This window comes from Myotis daubentonii, chromosome 8 (assembly GCF_963259705.1).
Source record: "Myotis daubentonii chromosome 8, mMyoDau2.1, whole genome shotgun sequence".
NCBI lineage: Eukaryota > Metazoa > Chordata > Mammalia > Chiroptera > Vespertilionidae > Myotis > Myotis daubentonii.
In genome coordinates this window covers 90,646,728-90,665,442 of record NC_081847.1, presented here as the reverse complement: position 1 = coordinate 90,665,442, position 18,715 = coordinate 90,646,728, and the positions used below count along the sequence as shown (strand labels likewise).

Genomic DNA, 18,715 nt, shown 5'->3' with positions numbered 1-18,715 from the left:
GGGCAGAGAACACGAACAGCAGCACGAGATCCTGAGCCGAAGAAGCCGGGACGCAAGGACTTGGTGTTGGCGTCCCAAATGCTGGTGTTCAGAACCCGGCCCCCTATTCCAAGCTACCTCTCCACGAACGAACGGAGTATTGATGAGATGACTGAAGTGGTGATTAGCGCTGTCTTAGGCGATGCTCAGTCATCGATCATCTTTGTCGCCTACGATGATGACAACAGCGCAGGGTTGACGGGACCACCACCTTACAGTGGGTGTTCGCTGATCCCCAGAAAGCAGACCAGGCCTGCTGGTTCCTTAACCTGCCCCGGGAGAAGGTGGCTGTGCACCGTGGTCTGGAAGGTTCTCTGCTGAGCCGGGTCTGGCTGAGCCGTGGGCTCTGCAGTTGCAGTTTCAGGTTGCAATCCCCGCAGGACCCCGAGGCGCTGCATCCTGCGCCGCCGCCCTCTCCTCTCCCCGCCCCGCCCCGCCCCGCCCCGCCCGGGCCGCACGCGAGAGGCAGCTCCGGACTCGCAGCGCGCACCTCGCCCGCCCAGCCCGGCTTGGGCTGCACCGGAGGCGGCGGCGCTCGCAGCTGGGCCGGGACTTCCTTCCTCCCGCAGGACAACAAACCCCCGCCGCGGCGCGGAGCTCCCGGCAGCGGGCCGGGCGGGAGGCGCGGCGATGGGCTCCGTGCTGAGCAGCGACGGCGGCAAGTCCGTGCCCGCCCCGGCCGCCCCGCGGGCCCTGGAGCGCAGGCGGGACCCCGAGCTGCCCGTCACGTCCTTCGACTGCTCCGTGTGCCTCGAGGTGCTGCACCAGCCCGTGCGGACCCGCTGCGGCCACGTGTAAGCCCGGGGGGCCCGGCTGGCGCGCCCACCCCTGCGGCGGGCGAGGCCGGGGGAGCCGAGGGCTTGGGGAGGGGGCGGGGGGAGAAACTTGGACCCGTTGGGTGCGGGCCACGGGAAAAAATTCCGGATCGGAAGGTGACACAGGATTTCAGGAGGAAAAAAACAGCAAAAAAAGCGGGCCCTGCAGCTCCTAGAGCTGCTTTCTCGGGCGCACAGGTGCGGGGCCCCCGGGGTGGGATCCGGGCGTGGAACCCGCTAAGAGCCAGGTTGCCGGCTGGCTGGGGAGGGGCATCGGGCAGGAGGAGCAGCACCACCGGGCACCGGGCAGTGGGCCCCCGGGAGGGCACGGTTGCCCGCTGCGCTCCCCGAGGCGGCGGTGCGTCCCCCAAGCCCCGGGCTGGGTTTTGTTTTCCTGGCTGTGTGCGTGCACGTGTTGCTGGCGCCCGCGGACGCCCCACGCGTGCAGACCGGGACCTGTGCAGATTGTCCTGCCACCCCAGTCCCGCCTCCCTCCCCTCGACTGACACACATCCTCCACGGTTCCCCGTGAAACTGGAAGGTCCCCCCAGGGACTTCCTGGAGTGGTTCAAGTTGAACCGCCCGCGGGGTGGGGTCTGGGCTGGATGTTGGCACCCGGAGGCTGACTACCTGCCTGGAAAGCGGGTAAAAATAACCGAGAAGTCACGTGCTCCAGAATGCAAACTCGCTGCTGGCACACAGCCCTGGTAGTTTCTCAGAAGAGTCGAAAAACAAAGTCTCTCTATAAAATCGGCTCGTTCTTAAGATGTGCTTGAGTAACTGGTAGCCGGAGTCGCAGCTGTGAATGTGTTTGTTTGCTTAGAAGCTCGCTCGCGTGGGTGCGTGGGTGCGTGGGTGCGCGATGACTGCGTGTGCCAGTGGGGATGGCCGGAGCCAGAGGAACCCGCGGGCTGCCCACCAATTGTAATTGATGTAGCTCCAGGGCAGTAGCCCAGGGGCTAGTCAGCGCTTTTGGCTTACCCGTTAAAAAAGAAAAAAATACCATCTGCTAAAGCAGCGGTTCTCAACCTGTGGGTCGCGACCCCTTGGGGGGTGGAACGACCCTTTCACAGGGGTCGTCTAAGACCTTAGGAAAACACATATATAATTACATATTGTTTTCGTGATTCATCACTATGCTTTCATGATGTTCCATTTGTAACAATGAAAATACATCCTGCATATCAGATATTTACATGACGATTCATAACAGTAGCAACATTACAGTGATGAAGTAGCCACGAGAATAATGTTATGGTTGGGGGTCACCACAACATGAGGAGCTGTATTAAAGGGTCGCGGCATCAGGAAGGTTGAGAACCACCTCTAGAACCTAAAGGTAAGTGTGCAAAATCCTTTCCAAAGAACCTAGGTGGTCCTGACACCTGGAGCCTAGTCCCCCGAAGTGGTTCTCACCACTGCAGAAGCCGGGCAGCCAGCCACGGGGAGGGAAAGCTTTAGCCCACACAGTGGTGAAATGAGGGGTGTCCTGGGCGTTTCTCTGTGGCTGTATCCAGGGCCTGTGGTTTCGGCTTTGTACTTGACACTCAAGGCTAATTTAATTTACCCTCCGTCTGACCCCGGATGTTGTTGCCCAGCTGTCCAGGTGTAGCTCATTGGCTTCCAATCCCCAGACCCAATGGGGAAACCCAGACGTTGCTGTGTACAGTGTGACGTGTGTTGGTTTGTTCAGGCCCGGTAACCGCCTCGTTTAAATTTAGCTTTAAAACTCGACTGTTGGCCACAGGCGCACAGTGGTTATTAGTCTTGAAGATTTCTGTGGCAGCTCTGCTGTTGGATCCCGGAGATGGTTGTCTGCTTGGAGACCGCCTCCCCTGGTTTCGATGTGAATGCTGTGACTTAGGGTGTGCAGTGCGTTTGCTTCTGCTCAGGATAACACACATTTGCAAAACGTTGAGGCTTGTTTCAACTTTTTCTTTGTTGGAGTGAATAGGAAACCAGCAACTGGAAAAACAGTCATGAAATATACCAGGGGTTGGACCAATGGCCTTTCCTCACTTGACTGTTCTTTGTTTGGACAGATCTATGTCCATTGTTCTGGCTGTGGGCAGAATTTCCATATTACTCCTCCTGGCAAATGGACTTGGGCCCCTTCCGCTTTATAAATGTTAATGAGAGTCCCTTCTGCCCTGAGATGGCCAGTGCTGTAAACACCGTTTATCCTTCCTAAATCAATTACTCTGTTCCACTGAACTTAAATTGGAAAATGAAGAAATGCAAACGAGACCTCTGTATCATCCCCTCTTAAAGCTAACTTCCAAACTTGTTGAACTAGGTCATTTATGTTCATTTAAACTAGTAAACCTATTTCAAGCCGAGCAAGTACAATGATGGCAACAATACCTTATAGCACTTTATAAATCGTATTTGTGATACCGTAGAAACAGTGGGTGATGACCAACACATTGCTTAATCTCTTTGAATCTGTCTCACTTGTAAAACAGGGTGAGTCATTGAATTTTGTGAGTATTTAACATGTACAAGGAGCCCATAATAAAGGCTCAAAACATAGTTTGTATTACCTTCAAAATCACTCCACTAAGCCAAAACCCTTACAGGGGTATTATTTCTTACCTCTATACCTCTTTTGGAAAAAAAAAAAACTAAAGGGCCACAAAAGGTGGAGTTTAAGAAGTTCCATTTTAAAGTTTTATCACTTTAAAATGACGTTATTTACATCACTCTTATCCGTTGTAAGGGACGCTTCCTTATCTTTGTCTTACCTTCTGTTATCACCTGAACTGGGGGAGGGTGGGCTGGGTAGGTAACCTGTTCAAATGAAACCTAAAGGGAATCTGATGTACACTTAAAAGAAATACCCAGAAATATTCAAAGACATTTGTTGTCCAATTGGATAAGGTAGACACCTGGGGAAAAGAAGTGCAAGGCAACTAACTCCCAAACAGGTGACAGAGATCCAGGGGGCAGAGTGCAGCTCAGGAGGGAGTTAATGAACTCTGACTGGGCCTGTTGAAAGTGCCCCAGAGAGATATCCGAGGGGGAAACACTCCAGAGGCCCTGGGAGAGTGGGTTTGGAGAAAGAGATCAGAACTGGAGCAGTCGGAGAATTATCTTGAAAGGGTCTGAGACCTAATGTAACCGGGCAGTCAATGGGTCCGTGCTGCCTGTCACTACTCGAGCCAATTAAGCAGAGACAGGGTTGAATCACATATGAGCGTTTATTCCAGTACTGCCGGCAGCATGGGAGAGCAGCAGGTCATCCACAAACATCTGCTCTGCAGCCCCCCATAAGCCATCTGCTTATAGAGGGTAGGACAGAGATTACATGGGAAGTAGGGATCCCAGGCATGAGGAGGTAGGCAATGTGGGCTGTGGTGGGACTTCATTGTTTGGGAAACAAGGTTGTTAATCTTTCCATGATAATAGGCAGTTCTTGAGTGAGAATGGACCACATGCCAAGATTGACTCCCAGGTCCCAGGGATGTACAACTCCCTAACCAGCCAGGTTAGAATGTTCTTTCCTTTCCTTTCCCCTTTTTCCTTTTTCCTTTCCTTCTTTCTATTGATTTCAGAGAGGAAGGGAGAGATACAGACATCAATGATAAGAGAGAACCACTGATTGCTTGCCTCCTGCACGCCCCCTACTGGGGAATCGAGCCCCAAACCCTGGCCCTTGGTCGGAATCGAACCTGAGACCCTTCAGTTCACAGGCCGATGCTCCCACTGAGCCAGAATGTCTTTATTTTAACCAGCACAAGGCAATCAGGGTTAACAGCATGATTAGTATTTCCCATAACCATAGCTAGTCCCCAATATTCTATTTTTGCCCCTACCACTAACAGAGCTAAGTATTTACTGAAGAATACTGTAAGGTACAGAGAGCCATATCTCCATCGATCCGATTGCATTAAATTGCTCTATGTCACAGAACGTATCTATTTATTTAATAATGAAACAGTTGAGGACAATTCTGAAGAGCTCTCAGGTAATGGATTAAAACGTTCCATTTGTGGACAAGTATAAGCAATAGGAGGTATACACCGAATTAGCAATCCTCCGAGTCTAAGAGTCACCTGATGAGTTTTAAATGACCCAGAAATGTACATCAGTGCTTTCATTCACAGATGCCGGTAGTTGAATTGAGGTAGTGGGAGTTTGTGGGGGTTCCCCTGTGATTGCAAATTATCATTGACCTAATATTTGACCTGTTATTTGACTTGAGATGAAACTCTGCAGAGTAGGTATGAAGCATCCAGGCTCCTGATGCTAAAAACAGATGTATGTAGGATGCCTCCTTCTCCCAAAGTACTTGGGTAAGTGTCACTTAAAATGGGCCGAATGGAATCTTCTGTACCATCAGGGTTCAAAAACTCTCTGATTGGATTGCTTATCTTCCTTTTGTTAAGAGTTTTGGAACCTTAATGGTATAGAAGACTCCATTCCTTTAATAAAGGGATGCTGATTTCCATGTTGCTATTCCTTTAAGGGTTGGCACTTAGTAGGTGTTGGATATTAGCGAATTAATGAATGACTCTTCGACAAAATGCAGTTTGGATACTTCGGTGAACACCCCTCAAGTGGGGACGACCACTGCATGGTGCCAGCCGGCTGATAAGCAGTTTGAGTAGCAGATAGGAGTCCCGTGAGTTTTCGAACTCCGTTCCTTTTACAGGGTTATTGCTCTGTGCCTGCATTACTGAGAATTTCGGGAAGATGTAATTAAGCCGGCCTGAAATTTGCCTCTTCTGGTGGTTGGACTGCTGTGTGTTTACTTGGCAACATTGGTTTTATAGGCAAATTAAGTATTAGTGACCTATTAAATTGCGTATCCTCTAACAAACAGAACCTAAATACGGTAGCAGATTGGGTTTTATGTCCAGATTCTCGTTAGAGCCTCGGTCCAGCAGCATTGCAGTACCTCGGGCCCGCCTCAGAGCTAATGAATCGGAGTCTGCATTTTAACAAAATGCTCCGGCGATTTTATACTTTGCAGTTTGAGGAGCACAGCCTTAAATAACCACTTCTAACTGACAGTGAGATCCAGTAAGCTGAGGACAGGGTTTGAGGGGTCTAGAGAGGCGTTAACCTTGAAGATGTCAGGTCAAAGGAAATAAAATGTGTCTTAGGCGTTGAATTTAAAATCAACCCATAATGGAGTGCAGAGGTATGCACAGTCACTTTTTGGGTGATTCCCAGGATGGACTTGGAGTGTAATCTAACTTCGCACCAGCATCGAAGGAAACCTTGAGGGGCGGGCAGTGCGTGGTTGGAGGGCCTGTGCTCTAAGAATAATGTCATTGGCGAAGAAGGAGAGGTATGTGGGTGGGTGTGTCTTTATTGTCCTGCATTGGGATATTTTAGGCCCATACTCTTATCACTTTACATAACAATAGCAACTTCCTTAGTCTATTCACATTTTCTTTTAAGTATAGTTTTATGGATTTCAGAGAAGAAGGGAGAGGGAGAGATAGAAACATCAATGATGAGAGAGAATTACTGATCGGCTGCATCCTGCACACCTCCTCCTGGGGACTGAGCCCACAACCTGGGCATGTGTCCTCACCTGGAATCGAACAGTGATCTCATGGTTCATAGATGGATGCTCAACCACCGAGCCACGCCAGCTGGGCTCTTCACAAGCTCACCAAGCCAGTTCAAGATTTTCATTAGCTTCATATCGGCAGACCCACAGCGAGGCAGCCTAGTGTCGAGAACAAAAATAAAATTTTAGATCAGCCACGTGCTGCCAGTGGCTTCTTCCAGAACCCCATTTGGGGACCGCCTCTGGGCAACTTATTTTGCTTGTCTGACCCAGGCCCCACGGAATCCCTAATGCATCTTTTTCCTCCTTAAATCTATACTTAGGGTTCTTTTACCTCTTAAGATTGGGTGCATAATTTTACCCAATGGCCTCAGCAACTCTTTCCCTTTCCCCCTCCAATCCTTTGCTGAGTTCTTTGCCAATCACTTAATTCAGGAAAACAGAAAGGGTTAATGAGATAACCAATAGGAGTGGGGTAATTAAGTTCCCAGCTGGTTTCAGAGTTCTCTCAGTCATTATCTAGTTCCTAATTGATTTCTTCAAGGAGCAATACATTCAGCAGGGGTGAGCTGCAAGTGGTACAAATGGTTGCGGAGGGTGAGTACTCCACAGGAGGGGGCACCAACCCATATGGCCATTTGGGAATTGAGTCCAGGGTTGCAGGAGGTTGAGGGTGGAAGTCATTTGCATGTGAAACCAGAAATTTAGGTTTATGTGTGCAATCTGATTTTGAAGCAACTCATTCAGAATTTTTGAAAACATTGAACTGGTCTGAAAAACCTGCAATTGGATGGAATGAGACTTGACTTGGGGTGGTGAATGCATAATACGATATGTAGATGACATATTATAGACTTGTACATCTGAGCCCCGGGTGGGTAGCTCAGTTGGTTAGAGTGTGGTCCCAATGTGCCAAGGTTGCAAGTTTGATCCCCAGTCAAGGCACATACAAGAATCAACCAGCCCTGGCTGGTTTGGCTTGGTGGATAGAGTGTCAGCTTTCTGACTGAGGGGTCCCAGGTTTGATTCCAGTTAGGGGCACATGCCCAGGTTGTGGGCCCAATCCCCAGTGTGGGCCTGATTCCCAATGGGGTGTGCGGGAGGCAGCCGATCAATGATTCTCTCTCATCATTGATGTTTCTGTCTCTCTCCCTTTTCTTCCTCTCTGAAATCAATAAAAATTATATTTTTGGGGAAAAAAAGTCAACCAATGGATGCATAAATAAGTGGAACAACAAAGAGATCTCTCTCTCTCAAATCAATAAGTAAAATGTTTTAAAAATAATTATACATCTGAAATCTATATAGTTTTATTAACCAACGCCACCCTAATAAATTCAATAAATAAAAGATACAAATTAAAAAACACACACACATGCAATTGACTTCCACCCTCAGCTTCTATCGTTGGCCTACGTCTGCCTCATTCTCATCGTATCTTTTATAATTCATCATTCTGAGCCACATTATGGCGTGGGGTGGGGCAGACAAACAGGGATCCCTCCTCTCCTTAGGTTTGTGTCTCTTTCTGTCCCTTGGGTTCTTCCAGAAGGACACAAGACTCCTATTTACTGTTTGTTTATTTATTTATTTATTTATTTAAAGGTATTTTATTGATTTTTTACAGAGAGGAAGGAAGCGGGATAGAGAGTTAGAAACATCGATGAGAGAGAAACATCGATCAGCTGCCTCCTGTACACTCCCTACTGGGGATGTGCCTGCAACCAAGGTACATGCCCTTGACCGGAATTGAACCTGGAACCCTTCAGTCCGCAGGCTGACGCTCTATCCACTGAGCCAAACCGGTTAGGGCCTATTTACTGTTTAATTTATTTTTTAAATATGTTTTTATTGATTTCTACAGAGAGGAAGGGAGAGGGATAGAGAGTTAGAAACATCGATGAGAGAGAAGCATCGATCAGCTACGACCCCTAATGGGGATCAAGCCCACAACCCAGGTACATGCCCCTTGGCCAGAATTGAACCTGGGACCCTTCAGTCGGCAGGCTGACGCTCTATCCACCGAGCCAAACCGGTTAGAGTGAGATTCCTATGTATTAATGGGAACATTGGGCCCTGCTCAGAAAATCCTTCTTTGGGCATTTCCTCATAACTGATTTAGTTACTTCAATTTATTGAATAGGTACTGTGTGTCTGGAGCTGTGTAGGAGGGAGGCCTACAAGATTCTGAATGGGTCTGTGCTGTATATATTTCTGTGATCTTCTCCATGCAGTGTTGTCTGGGATTTTTTTTTGTTTTGTATTGTTTTCTAGCTTTATGGAAGTGATACAGTACAATTCACACAAAGTGTATAAGTTGAGCCCTGAAGGTGTGGCTCAGTGGTTGAGCGTTGACCTATGAACCAGGAGGTCAAGGTTCAATTCCTGGTCAGGGCATAGGCCCAGGTTGCGGGCTTGATCCCCAGTGTGGGGCGTGTAGGAGGCAACCAAACAATGATTCTTTCATCATTGATGTTTCTGTCTTTCTCTTCCTCTCCCTTCCTGTCGAAGTCAATAAAACAAATATATATATTTTTTAAAAGTGTATTGGTTGGTGAATTTTGGTAACTGTATATTTTTATTGATTTGAGAAAGAGAGAAACATTGATGTGAGAGAGATACATACCTGCTAGGTATGTCCTCTAACTAGAAAACGAACCTGTGACCTTCAGGCACACAGGACGATGCTCCAACCAACTGACTCACACCATCCAGGCAAAAATATATTTTGAAAGATGTTTTTCTCTTCAAATCACATTCTAGAATGTACCCACTGGTTTATATACAGTATATCCGTGATATCACTTTGCTGCTTTTCTCACTGGGAGGAATGAAAGGGCAACTTCGAGCCTCCCTGGAACCTGTGAGAGGAGTAAGGCATGACCGTCCTCTGGCTGTGACCTCAGCAAGCTGTCACCCCTCTGAACCTCAGTCCGCCCTCCGCCTAGTGAGGAGAGAGCAGAGCCCTCGTTAGGATCGCCGTGAGGATGAAAGGAGGAACTTGTCTCAGGGCCCACCACAGGGCTTGGCACCAATGCTAGTCTCCTGCCTGTATTGGCCTAAAACTCTTAAGTTGTGAGAAAAGGAGGAAGGCTTTTGGTTGACAAAAAACACAAAGTGTTATCTGCTTGTTCCTAAATTCTATCATAATAATAAAAGGCCAAGAGGTGTCATGACCAAACGACTGGTCACCATGAGGTGCATGGAGCACCTCTTGGGCCCTCCCCCATGGCCCACAGGATCCGATGGCAGCAAGGCTGGCAGGTAGGCAGGACAGCGGGCAGGTGGGCGCAGTGAGGCAGGTGCGAATGCAAGTGTGGCAGGCTGGTGGGTGGGGCTGCGAGTGCAACAGGGTGGTGGGCAGGTGAGAGTGGTGGAGTGGCAGGTGAGTGGGCAGGGCCCACGCAGGTGGGTGGGGCCGAGGGATATTGCATGCTGGGCATGTATACTCACACACACACACACATATATATCCTATCTAATAAAAGTAGTATGGAAATTAACTGTCACTTCGTCTCTCTGTCACTCCGTCACAAAGATGGCAGTGCCCATAGCTGGCAGAGAGGGGGCTGGGGGCGGCAGTGGGAGGGGCTAGGTGGGGTGCGGAGGATGGGCTGAGACCCGCCCCTGTGCCCACAGCAGCCTCGTGGCCCACTGATCCTTTCAAGGTGCATGAATTTGTGCACTGGGCCCCTAGTATGTAAATAAATACTTCATGTCCGAGCCATATGTGTTGGATTAGAAATGTCAATTAGGAGTTGAGCATTTGGATCATCTATACTAATGAAAGTGTCATATGCTAATTAGACCAGATGTCCTTCTGACGACCTACTGGACGAAGCCAGAGCTGTGAGGGAAGCCTGGTGCCGGCAACTGGGGAAAGTAAGGCCTACTCTTGCACGAATTTCGCGCATCAGGCTTCTAGTTTGTAATAAATACTCTTCAGAGCTTGCATTTTGAGAACCAATTCTCAGGGACTCAAAGAAATGCAAGGAAGGGCGGATTGACTTTAGCGCTCACCCTGAGTCACTGGAGGCAGAGAGACGTGAAAGAGAGCAGAGGTCGTGGTCTCTGGACTCCAGCAAAAGGTTGCTCTTTCCATCTGGGCCAGCTGTGGTGGCGGAGAGAAAGGTTACTGAATTTGGGTCAGAAAACCCCAGCTTGAGACCAAATCAGGTTTAGGTACTTTCTTTTTCTTTTTCTTTTTTTTAATTAAATCTTTATTGTTCAGATTATCACAGTTGCTCCTCTTTTTTCTCCCCATAGCTCCCCTCCACCCGGTTCCCACCCCCGCCTGCCCTCACCCCCCCACCCCCCCCCCACTGTCCTCATCCATAGGTGCACCATTTTTGTCCTTAGGTACTTTCTATAGCTGTGGCCTCGCAGAAGCAACTTAATCTCTATGTACCTCAGTTTCCTCATCTCTAAATAAATGGAAATGGTCCTCTTTCTTAGGGGTTTGGTAAGGTTAAGTGAATTAAGGTATTTTAAAAAGTGTTTCCAAAATTTGTAAACAAAAAACAAGTGTATCAAGTTTGAAATTATATCAAAGTAAAGCGTTACCAAACAACAATAATAGCAAAAACACCCAGGAAAGAAAGGGTAGAAAGCTAGGCAGGTCTGGGGTTCTTTTGTTTGTTTGTTTTTCTTTAAATCTATTTTTGTTGATTTCAGAGAGGAAGGGAGAGGGAGAGAGATAGAAACATCAATGATGAGAGAGAATCCTTGATTGGCTGCTTCCTGCAGTCCCCACACTGGGGACCGAGCCCAAAACCCGGGCATGTGCCCTGACCAGGAATCGAACTATGACCTCTTGGTTTCGATGCTCAACCACTGAGCCATGCTGACCGGGCCTCAGCTTGCTATTTTCTTATCTAACACTCAACATTCTACAAAGCAAACACCTATTTCCCCCCAAATTGTAGGTAAAGTAGGATTAAAGAAAAGAAAGAGTACAGTCCCTATCCTTAGGGTTATCGTGTTAACTCCATTTCTAGAATGCCACCTGACCACGTGGTCTGTGTTCCTTTTTTACATGCGGGCAATGCCTGTGGCGAGAACCTGTGAGCCCAGCCAGGTCTTGCTGGGGGAGGTAAGAGGCTGGCCTGGCCGGGTGCAGATGGACCTTTCATGTGGTTCTACAGCTCACCGTGCACAAGGTGCCCCTACAGTGCAGTTCCCACAGGTGAGCCCGCAGTGGCGGCTTCGTCACACCCTTCAGGGAAAGTGATGTGTCCTTGGTGTGTTTCCGGCAGGTTCTGCCGCTCCTGCATTGCCACCAGCCTGAAGAGCAGCAAGTGGACCTGCCCTTACTGCCGGGCGTACCTTCCTTCCGAAGGAGTCCCAGCCACGGATGTGACCAGAAGGATGAAATCAGAGTTCCAGAACTGCGCGGAGTGCGGCGCCCTGGTGAGTGGCCCTGTGCTCACCGGCTTGCAGGGCTGAGAAAAGTGGTCCACGGCTCCTCGGCTCCCCTGTGCCCTTTGACCTCCCCCGACCCCGGCTTCCTAAAGTTGATTGTCTCAGCCCTTCTCCAGTTTCATAGGTGTGAGCGGCAAGAATATAGTCACCGGATGCCTACCATCGCCTTGTTTTCCACACAACCGCTTTCATTGGCTGCCTCCATCTCCTCTCTTCCCGTGGCTCCCGTGCCCCCCTGGGGTGTGGCCTCCATTCCTGCTCCTCTATTGCAGGCACCAGCGAGAGCTTCGTTAGCAAATCCAGTGGCACACTTGCACCCACGCCCTTGACTTGGCAGTGTTTCTCTCTCTCCACCACTTCCTCCTGTTGCAGTTTTCATCCTTGATCCTAGGCGAGCATGGTTAGATCGTGTGAGGGCTTGGGGCCATGCCAAAGATTCTATCTAGATTGTCTCTCAAATGCAGTAGTGACGCATAGAAGAAGGGTAAGCCTTTGAGCGGGGTGACACGTGGGGATATTGCTCCAGCGTGTGCGTGGACGGTGGCTTGCAGGGGGCAGAGGCAGGACTGGGGAAGCCGGTTCCGTGGCTGTCCGTAGGGGTCAGGTAAGGAAGCTGGGTTGGGGAGATAGTGTTAGGTATGAGATAAGACGTTTTTTCAAGGTGTATTTAGGAGGGAGAAGCAAAGGAAATTGGTGATTGACTGCATGTGGGGGTGAGGGAGCGCGAAGTGTCAGAGTGCCTGCAAGGTTTCTGCGATGAGTAGCGAAGGTGTTAAAATGGGGATCGGGTTTGGAGCAGAATCCACGGAGTTGAATTTGAGATGTGTTAAAATTTGAACTAAGTAGGAGATACTTGGCTATACCAGTCTAAAGATCAAAAGAGAGATTATGTACTGAAGGTCTAAATTCCGTTAGAGAATCTTTCTTGATTGTTAACCTAAATTATAGCCTGTTATACTTTCTCTTAGCACTCTGTGTCCCCTTTATAACACTTTTCACCACTTACTATTATGCTCTTATGATTTTTTAGTTGAATATCAGTTATTCCCACCAGATTTAAGTTCCAAGAAGGTAAGGACTGTGTCTGTTTTATTGGCAACTGTGCACCCAGCACTTTGAAAAGTGGCTGGCACATAGTAAGTGCTTAATGCAGTTTTGTTTTTAGTAAATACTGGTATTTATGTAAGACTCAGTAATCTCTTCATGGCTGCCTGGCTACAGAATACATGCATGGTCTTTGAGGTCAAACATCCTAGCATCAAACACTAATTCTCTCACTTACTCTTTGTGATTTGGGACAAGTTATTAATCTGAGTTTTTGTTTATCTCTGGTAAATAAGGACAAAGGTAATGTTTGTGTCACAGGATGGTTTTAAAGGTAAATGAAAAAACACATGGTTTCAAACATGAGAAATACTCAAAATCAATCAGACTGGTGCTTATTTTTACTTGGACATTTTTTTCATCGTATAAAATGTAACACGTCCCAAGTCAAACTCAGGGTATTATTTCATCATCCTGTTCTTTATCCCACCTTTGGTGTCCGTCAGAAACAAGAACATTCAATTATTCTGAGTGGAAATTCCCTTTCTTTTTTACCCCTCTCCCTCCTGCCCCCCACCCATTTCTGCATTTTGCATTTTCTCTTTGGGGTATGTCTTGTATCCATCTCTTCTGTTTTCTGTTACTCGTCCTGCCAGGAATGCTGCCATTCCTTGGATAACCATCTTAGATGCTACTTACGCTAAAGAATCCAGGCCACAGCTCCACCCCATGACGCCTGGCTTCCGTATGCCAGTGCCCATATCAGCTTCCTTCCTACTTTTCTACGTACATATCTTTCTCCCCCTTCCATTAGATTAGAAACAGCTTTACAGCAAGCACAGTGGTTTATTTATTTATTTTTTTAAAATATGTTTTTATTGATTTCAGAGAGGAAGGGAGAGGGAGAGAGAGAGAGAGAAACATCAGTGATGAGAGAGAATCACTGATCGGCTGCCTCCTGCACGCCCCATACTGGGGATTGAGCCCACAACCTGGGCATGTGCCCTGACTGGGAATCGAACCGTGACCTCCTGGTTCATAGGTCGACACTCAACCACTGAGCCACACTGGCCAGGCCAACCACAGTGGTGTATGTGTCTTCTGTCATCTCTTTCGTTGTCTTACATACTTTTGTCTCTGGAGTGGCCACTGTGTGAACTTTATCAGTTCGTTTGTCAGTGTAGATGGTCCCCAGATTGCTAATTTCTGTGAAGAGCCCTTCGCTTTGTTGATGCAGGAACACAAAGAGGAAGAAGGAAACCTTTAAGACGCGTAGGGAAGAGTTGAGAGAGCACTAGTGGGCAAAGTTGGGTGCTCAAGACTGCCTAACAGTCTGTGTCCAGGCGGCTACCTACATCAGTCCCGGTTTTTACATCTTTTACTTAGATATTCGTAAGGCGAGGACTTGCTTTTATTTTTGGTCTTTTGTGAAGCAGTTATAACTGTTTCAAGCTTGAGGTTTCGCTTCGGTTGCGTGGGCAGCGTGAAGCAGGGTGGGTCGGCCACCTTACCACAGCTGTGAGCGCTCCCTTCGGCACAGATCCTATCAGTTCCTGCCAAAGCACTGAGTACAACGTGCGTTATTTAGCCACAGATGCCTCGTGGTCAGGGCTCTGAATGTATATCTGCAGGAACAAGGGCTCTTTCTTCGGCCTTGATAAAAATGGACGGCAAGAGCCGCCTTTCATGTGTGCTCTTAATGGGGCCATTAAGTGTGCTGTGTATTGTGAATTCATGTCATACGACTAGATACATGCGAAAACCAGGGTATTTATAGTTTTTCCCGAGGCACAGGGTTTCTTTTTACTTACTATGGATATTCCTAAAATCCATCCATTTATTAAATGCTTTTCTGTCTTTTTTTTTTTTTTACTTTCCCCCCCTTCCTCCCTCTTCCTCTCTCTTCCCTCTCCCCTTTTTCTTTCCCACTCGCTTCTTTCCATCACCAGTTTAGGTAATGGCATTCCCAAAAAGTAAATTTCAGTTCATCTCCGTCTTTCCACTTAAAAAATAAATGCTTTCTAGAAGAACCAAATTCAGTAACCCAACATTTGGGTCTTCAAAGTGTTAGAGAAATTGAAAAGTAGTGCTGTTCTGGATAATGCCCTAGCTTTGTTGTACTGTTTTCATGAATGCATCCTTTTAAAGTCAGCTGACCCCCACTCTGACCTTATTTGAAATAATGAAAGTGGCAATAAAGCCGGGTCACACAGACTTCACTGAGCCCCCTTTCAGCAGCGAGTTTATTTTGAATTTGCTTTTGTGTAGGTTTGCCTCAGCGAGATGAGGGCACACATAAGAACCTGTCAGAAGTACATAGATAAATATGGACCGCTACAAGAACTCGGGGAGACAGCAGCAAGGTTTGTTTCCACAGAGTATAGTTTAGTGCTAACTTCGATATGTCTGTAAAGAACTTAATGCTGGAACTAATGCAAAGTAATATTGAATGTAAATTGTAATTGAAAAAAATTTTTAATGTTATATTACAGAAAAGGGGAAAAAAAGAATTTAATGGGAAATTTAAAGTTTTTATTGTGAAAACATGCATGTAGCCATAATACCTGTTATTGGCTCTTAACCATAATACCATTTCTTTTGTGTTTGTTTTTTAATATATTTTTATTGATTTCTGAGAGGAAGGGAGAGGGAGAGAGGGGCCTCCTGCACGCCCCACTGGGCGATCGAGCCTGAAACCCAGGCATGTGCCCTGACCAGGAATCGAACCGTGACCTCCTAGTTCATAGGTTGACGCTCAACCACTGAGCCTTGCTGGCCGGGCGGTAACCAGTTGTTAATAGCAATAATCATGGACTTTGCATGGAGGGAGCCAGCCGAGCACTGGAGAGATGAGGGAAACGTCCTCAGACGGGTTTATATTAAAGGAGATCCACAAACAATGCAGAACTGCGCATTTCTGCTCGGCCCTGCTTTCTGACTAATAGAGCCCTGAAGCAGATCGTGATTAAGAGGTGATTCATCTGCCGAAACCGGTTTGGCTCAGTGGATAGAGCGTCAGCCTGCGGACTGAGAGGTCCCGGGTTCGATTCCGGTCAAGGGCATGTACCTGGGTTGCGGGCACATCCCTGGTGGGGGATGTGCAAGAGGCAGCTGATCGATGTTTCTCTCTCGTCGATGTTTCTAACTCTCTCTATCTCTCTCCCTTCCTCTCTGTGAAAAATCAATAAAATATATTTAAAAAAAAAAAAAAAAAGAGGTGATTCATCTTAAAAAAAAAAAAAAGAGGTTATTCATCTTTACTTTTCTACCACCACTGCCCAGTTCCCAGTTCCCTCCCTCTCATTTTGCCGGTTTCTCCTTAGAAAGTAGGAAGTCACATCATACACCTCCGTATATATTCTAACAAGGAGGTACAGGCCTCCGCAGGTGTCTGTATTCTATACCTTTGGGGGCTGGAAGATGGATGGGGGTTGCTAGTAGGTTTAATGGAAGATATTGAGCTCCTTTTTTATTTTTTCTTTAAAAAAAGAAAAGAAATCTGGGTCATTATTGTCCAGATAGCCAGAATAATTACAAAGTTTGGAGTCTCTCTCTCTCCCCTAACAAAATGAAGAAATGGTGGCTTTGAAATCATTAAATGTGCGTATAAACTCAGTTACCCAATAATGTGATTCAGTAAGGGTGTGATTTCTTTCTCTCTCCTGAAGGAAAATCTTAGTTCTGCTTATTTTAAGAAAACACACTCAAAATGTAGCTTATACTTTTTAACCTGGAAGTCTAAATGATCACGCCATTCCTTTTGTTTTACTAGACACTGCTGTGCAAACATACTTGTTTTATAGGATTCGTTTTATACCATGACAGTACAAATTTTAAATTTATAAGCAGAGTCCAGATTCTGTTAGATTGACCACAAGGGCCAATAGGAAGGAAGGATAGCAACTGGTTTGAGAAAGTATGTGTGTATTTGATTGCAAGGTTGATAGGCTTTATAAAAAAATTAGAATATCAAAAGCTAATTTAAAGCTGAATTTCTTCTGCTAGTTAGAATTAAATAGTAAAGAATTAAAATAACAGAAAATGGAAAAAAAGAGAAAATAACAGAAAATGAGAAGGGTTGGTGATTAATCACGCTTACAGGATAGATTAATATTTGCATTTAAGATAGAAGTCGTTGTTTTATAGAAGAACTTACTCCGTGATTCAAATTTTTAAATTTCTTACGCAGGCAGCTTGTCTAGAATACAAGTCTTAGAAAGTAGGAAGTTATATCTATAATGGAAAGTGAGCAAAAAATGCCAAGTTTCCATATTGTCCCTAAGAATTTAAGGCAGCACTGGCCAATAGAAATAGAAGGCAGAGCACATAATGTAATTTAAACTTTTCTAGTAGCAAGGAAAATCAATTTTTGATATATTTTACTTAACCCAAATATAGCCAAACTATTATTTCAACATGTAATCAATATAAAAGTTATTGAGATATTTTACATTCTTTTTAGAGTAAGCCTTTGAAATTCAGTGTGTATTTTATACTTCGGCATATCTCGTTTGGACTAGCAATATTTCAAGTGCCCAACAGACACATATGGCCAATGGCTACTGTATTGGGCAGCAAGATATAGGAACAAATACCCCCAAGTGTAAAGGGCTTAACAGGGTGGTTGAAGGTCATTTTTCATTCTTCATTCGATACTAATTATGTGAGTTGACACTTGTAGTTACACAGGGAGGGGAAACTAGGTTTACAATTGTGAATATGCAAAACACAGAGTTTATTTTTGTATTATTACTTATTAACTATTGTATTATTTTCCATACGAACAACTGTAAACCTACTTTTGCCCCACTCTCTCTCTCTCTCTCTCTATATATATATATATATGCTAGAAGAGTTGGAGGACAACTAACACCCAAATCAAGATTAGGAAAGGGAGGATGGACAAGTGACAAAGTAACACAGGGACAGGCGGGTGGACTCAGTGCTCAGTTCCTCCGTGAATGGGGCTTCAGGTGGACTGCAGCTGTTTCTCTCCCCTACCCCCAGAAGGTCACGCATTTACATCCCTCAGGAGAAAGACCTTAGGCACCAAGACCATGATCAGGATTGGAGAAAATTATACTGATTCAGAAAGAATGAGGACTGGAAACTGGATCTATTTTTTACTTCTGTAGTTAAGTGACTACTCTCATTGCCAATAATTTTAGTGATATTCATATTCTATGCAATTTCCAGGTGTGTGTGTCCATTTTGTCAGAAGGAACTGGATGAAGACAGCTTACTGGATCATTGTATTAATCATCACAGATCAGAAAGGAGACCGGTGGTAAGGATTTTTGTCACTATACATTTCTGCAATGTCTAAATTCACTATATATTAGAAAATTTATTTGATAGGCTTCTGTTTACAGATATTTTATATAGGATAATTTGTCAAGGTTATGGTAATTCTGTGACATTAACAAAATGTGAAAGTGTTGAATTGAAACTGATAAGAATTACTAATGTGCATTCAATCATTCATTTATGAAATTAGACATTATCTCTTACAGATAATCCTGGGCATAATCAACTAAGAATATCCAAAATGCACAATTAAGAACTAACTTTAGTATAATAAACATGGGCACATCCTAGGTTAAAAACATTTTTTAATAATGCAAATAGAGTTTTGAAAATACACTAGAAATGAAAAGTAGAAAAGTATCTATTCTTATAAAAGGCTAATATGCAAAGTGTCCCCTTGGGTGTTCGACCGTGAGACTGGGAGTTCAATTGCTCACTATGATATGCGCTGACCACCAGAGGGTGGCGCAGAACAAAGGAAGGCCCCGGCCGGCAGCCGGAAGGCCCTGATTGGCCCTGATTGGCGTCCAGGCCTAAGTACCCTACCCGTGCATGAATTTCATGC

The 18,715-nt window shown here is 46.1% G+C and overlaps 1 protein-coding gene across 1 annotated transcript in view; it reads left to right on the top strand.

The window, feature by feature from the left end:
- Positions 1–494: 494 nt before the first annotated feature.
- Positions 495–18,715, top strand: part of RNF125 (ring finger protein 125) — a 28,830-nt gene continuing 10,609 nt past the window's right edge. Inside the window, exons 1-4 of the mRNA XM_059707383.1 lie at positions 495–833; positions 11,634–11,787; positions 15,112–15,206; positions 18,040–18,130. Of these exons, the coding sequence (XP_059563366.1) occupies positions 670–833; positions 11,634–11,787; positions 15,112–15,206; positions 18,040–18,130 (504 nt within the window). The 5' untranslated portion in view covers positions 495–669. The remainder of the gene's footprint in view (positions 834–11,633; positions 11,788–15,111; positions 15,207–18,039; positions 18,131–18,715) is intronic.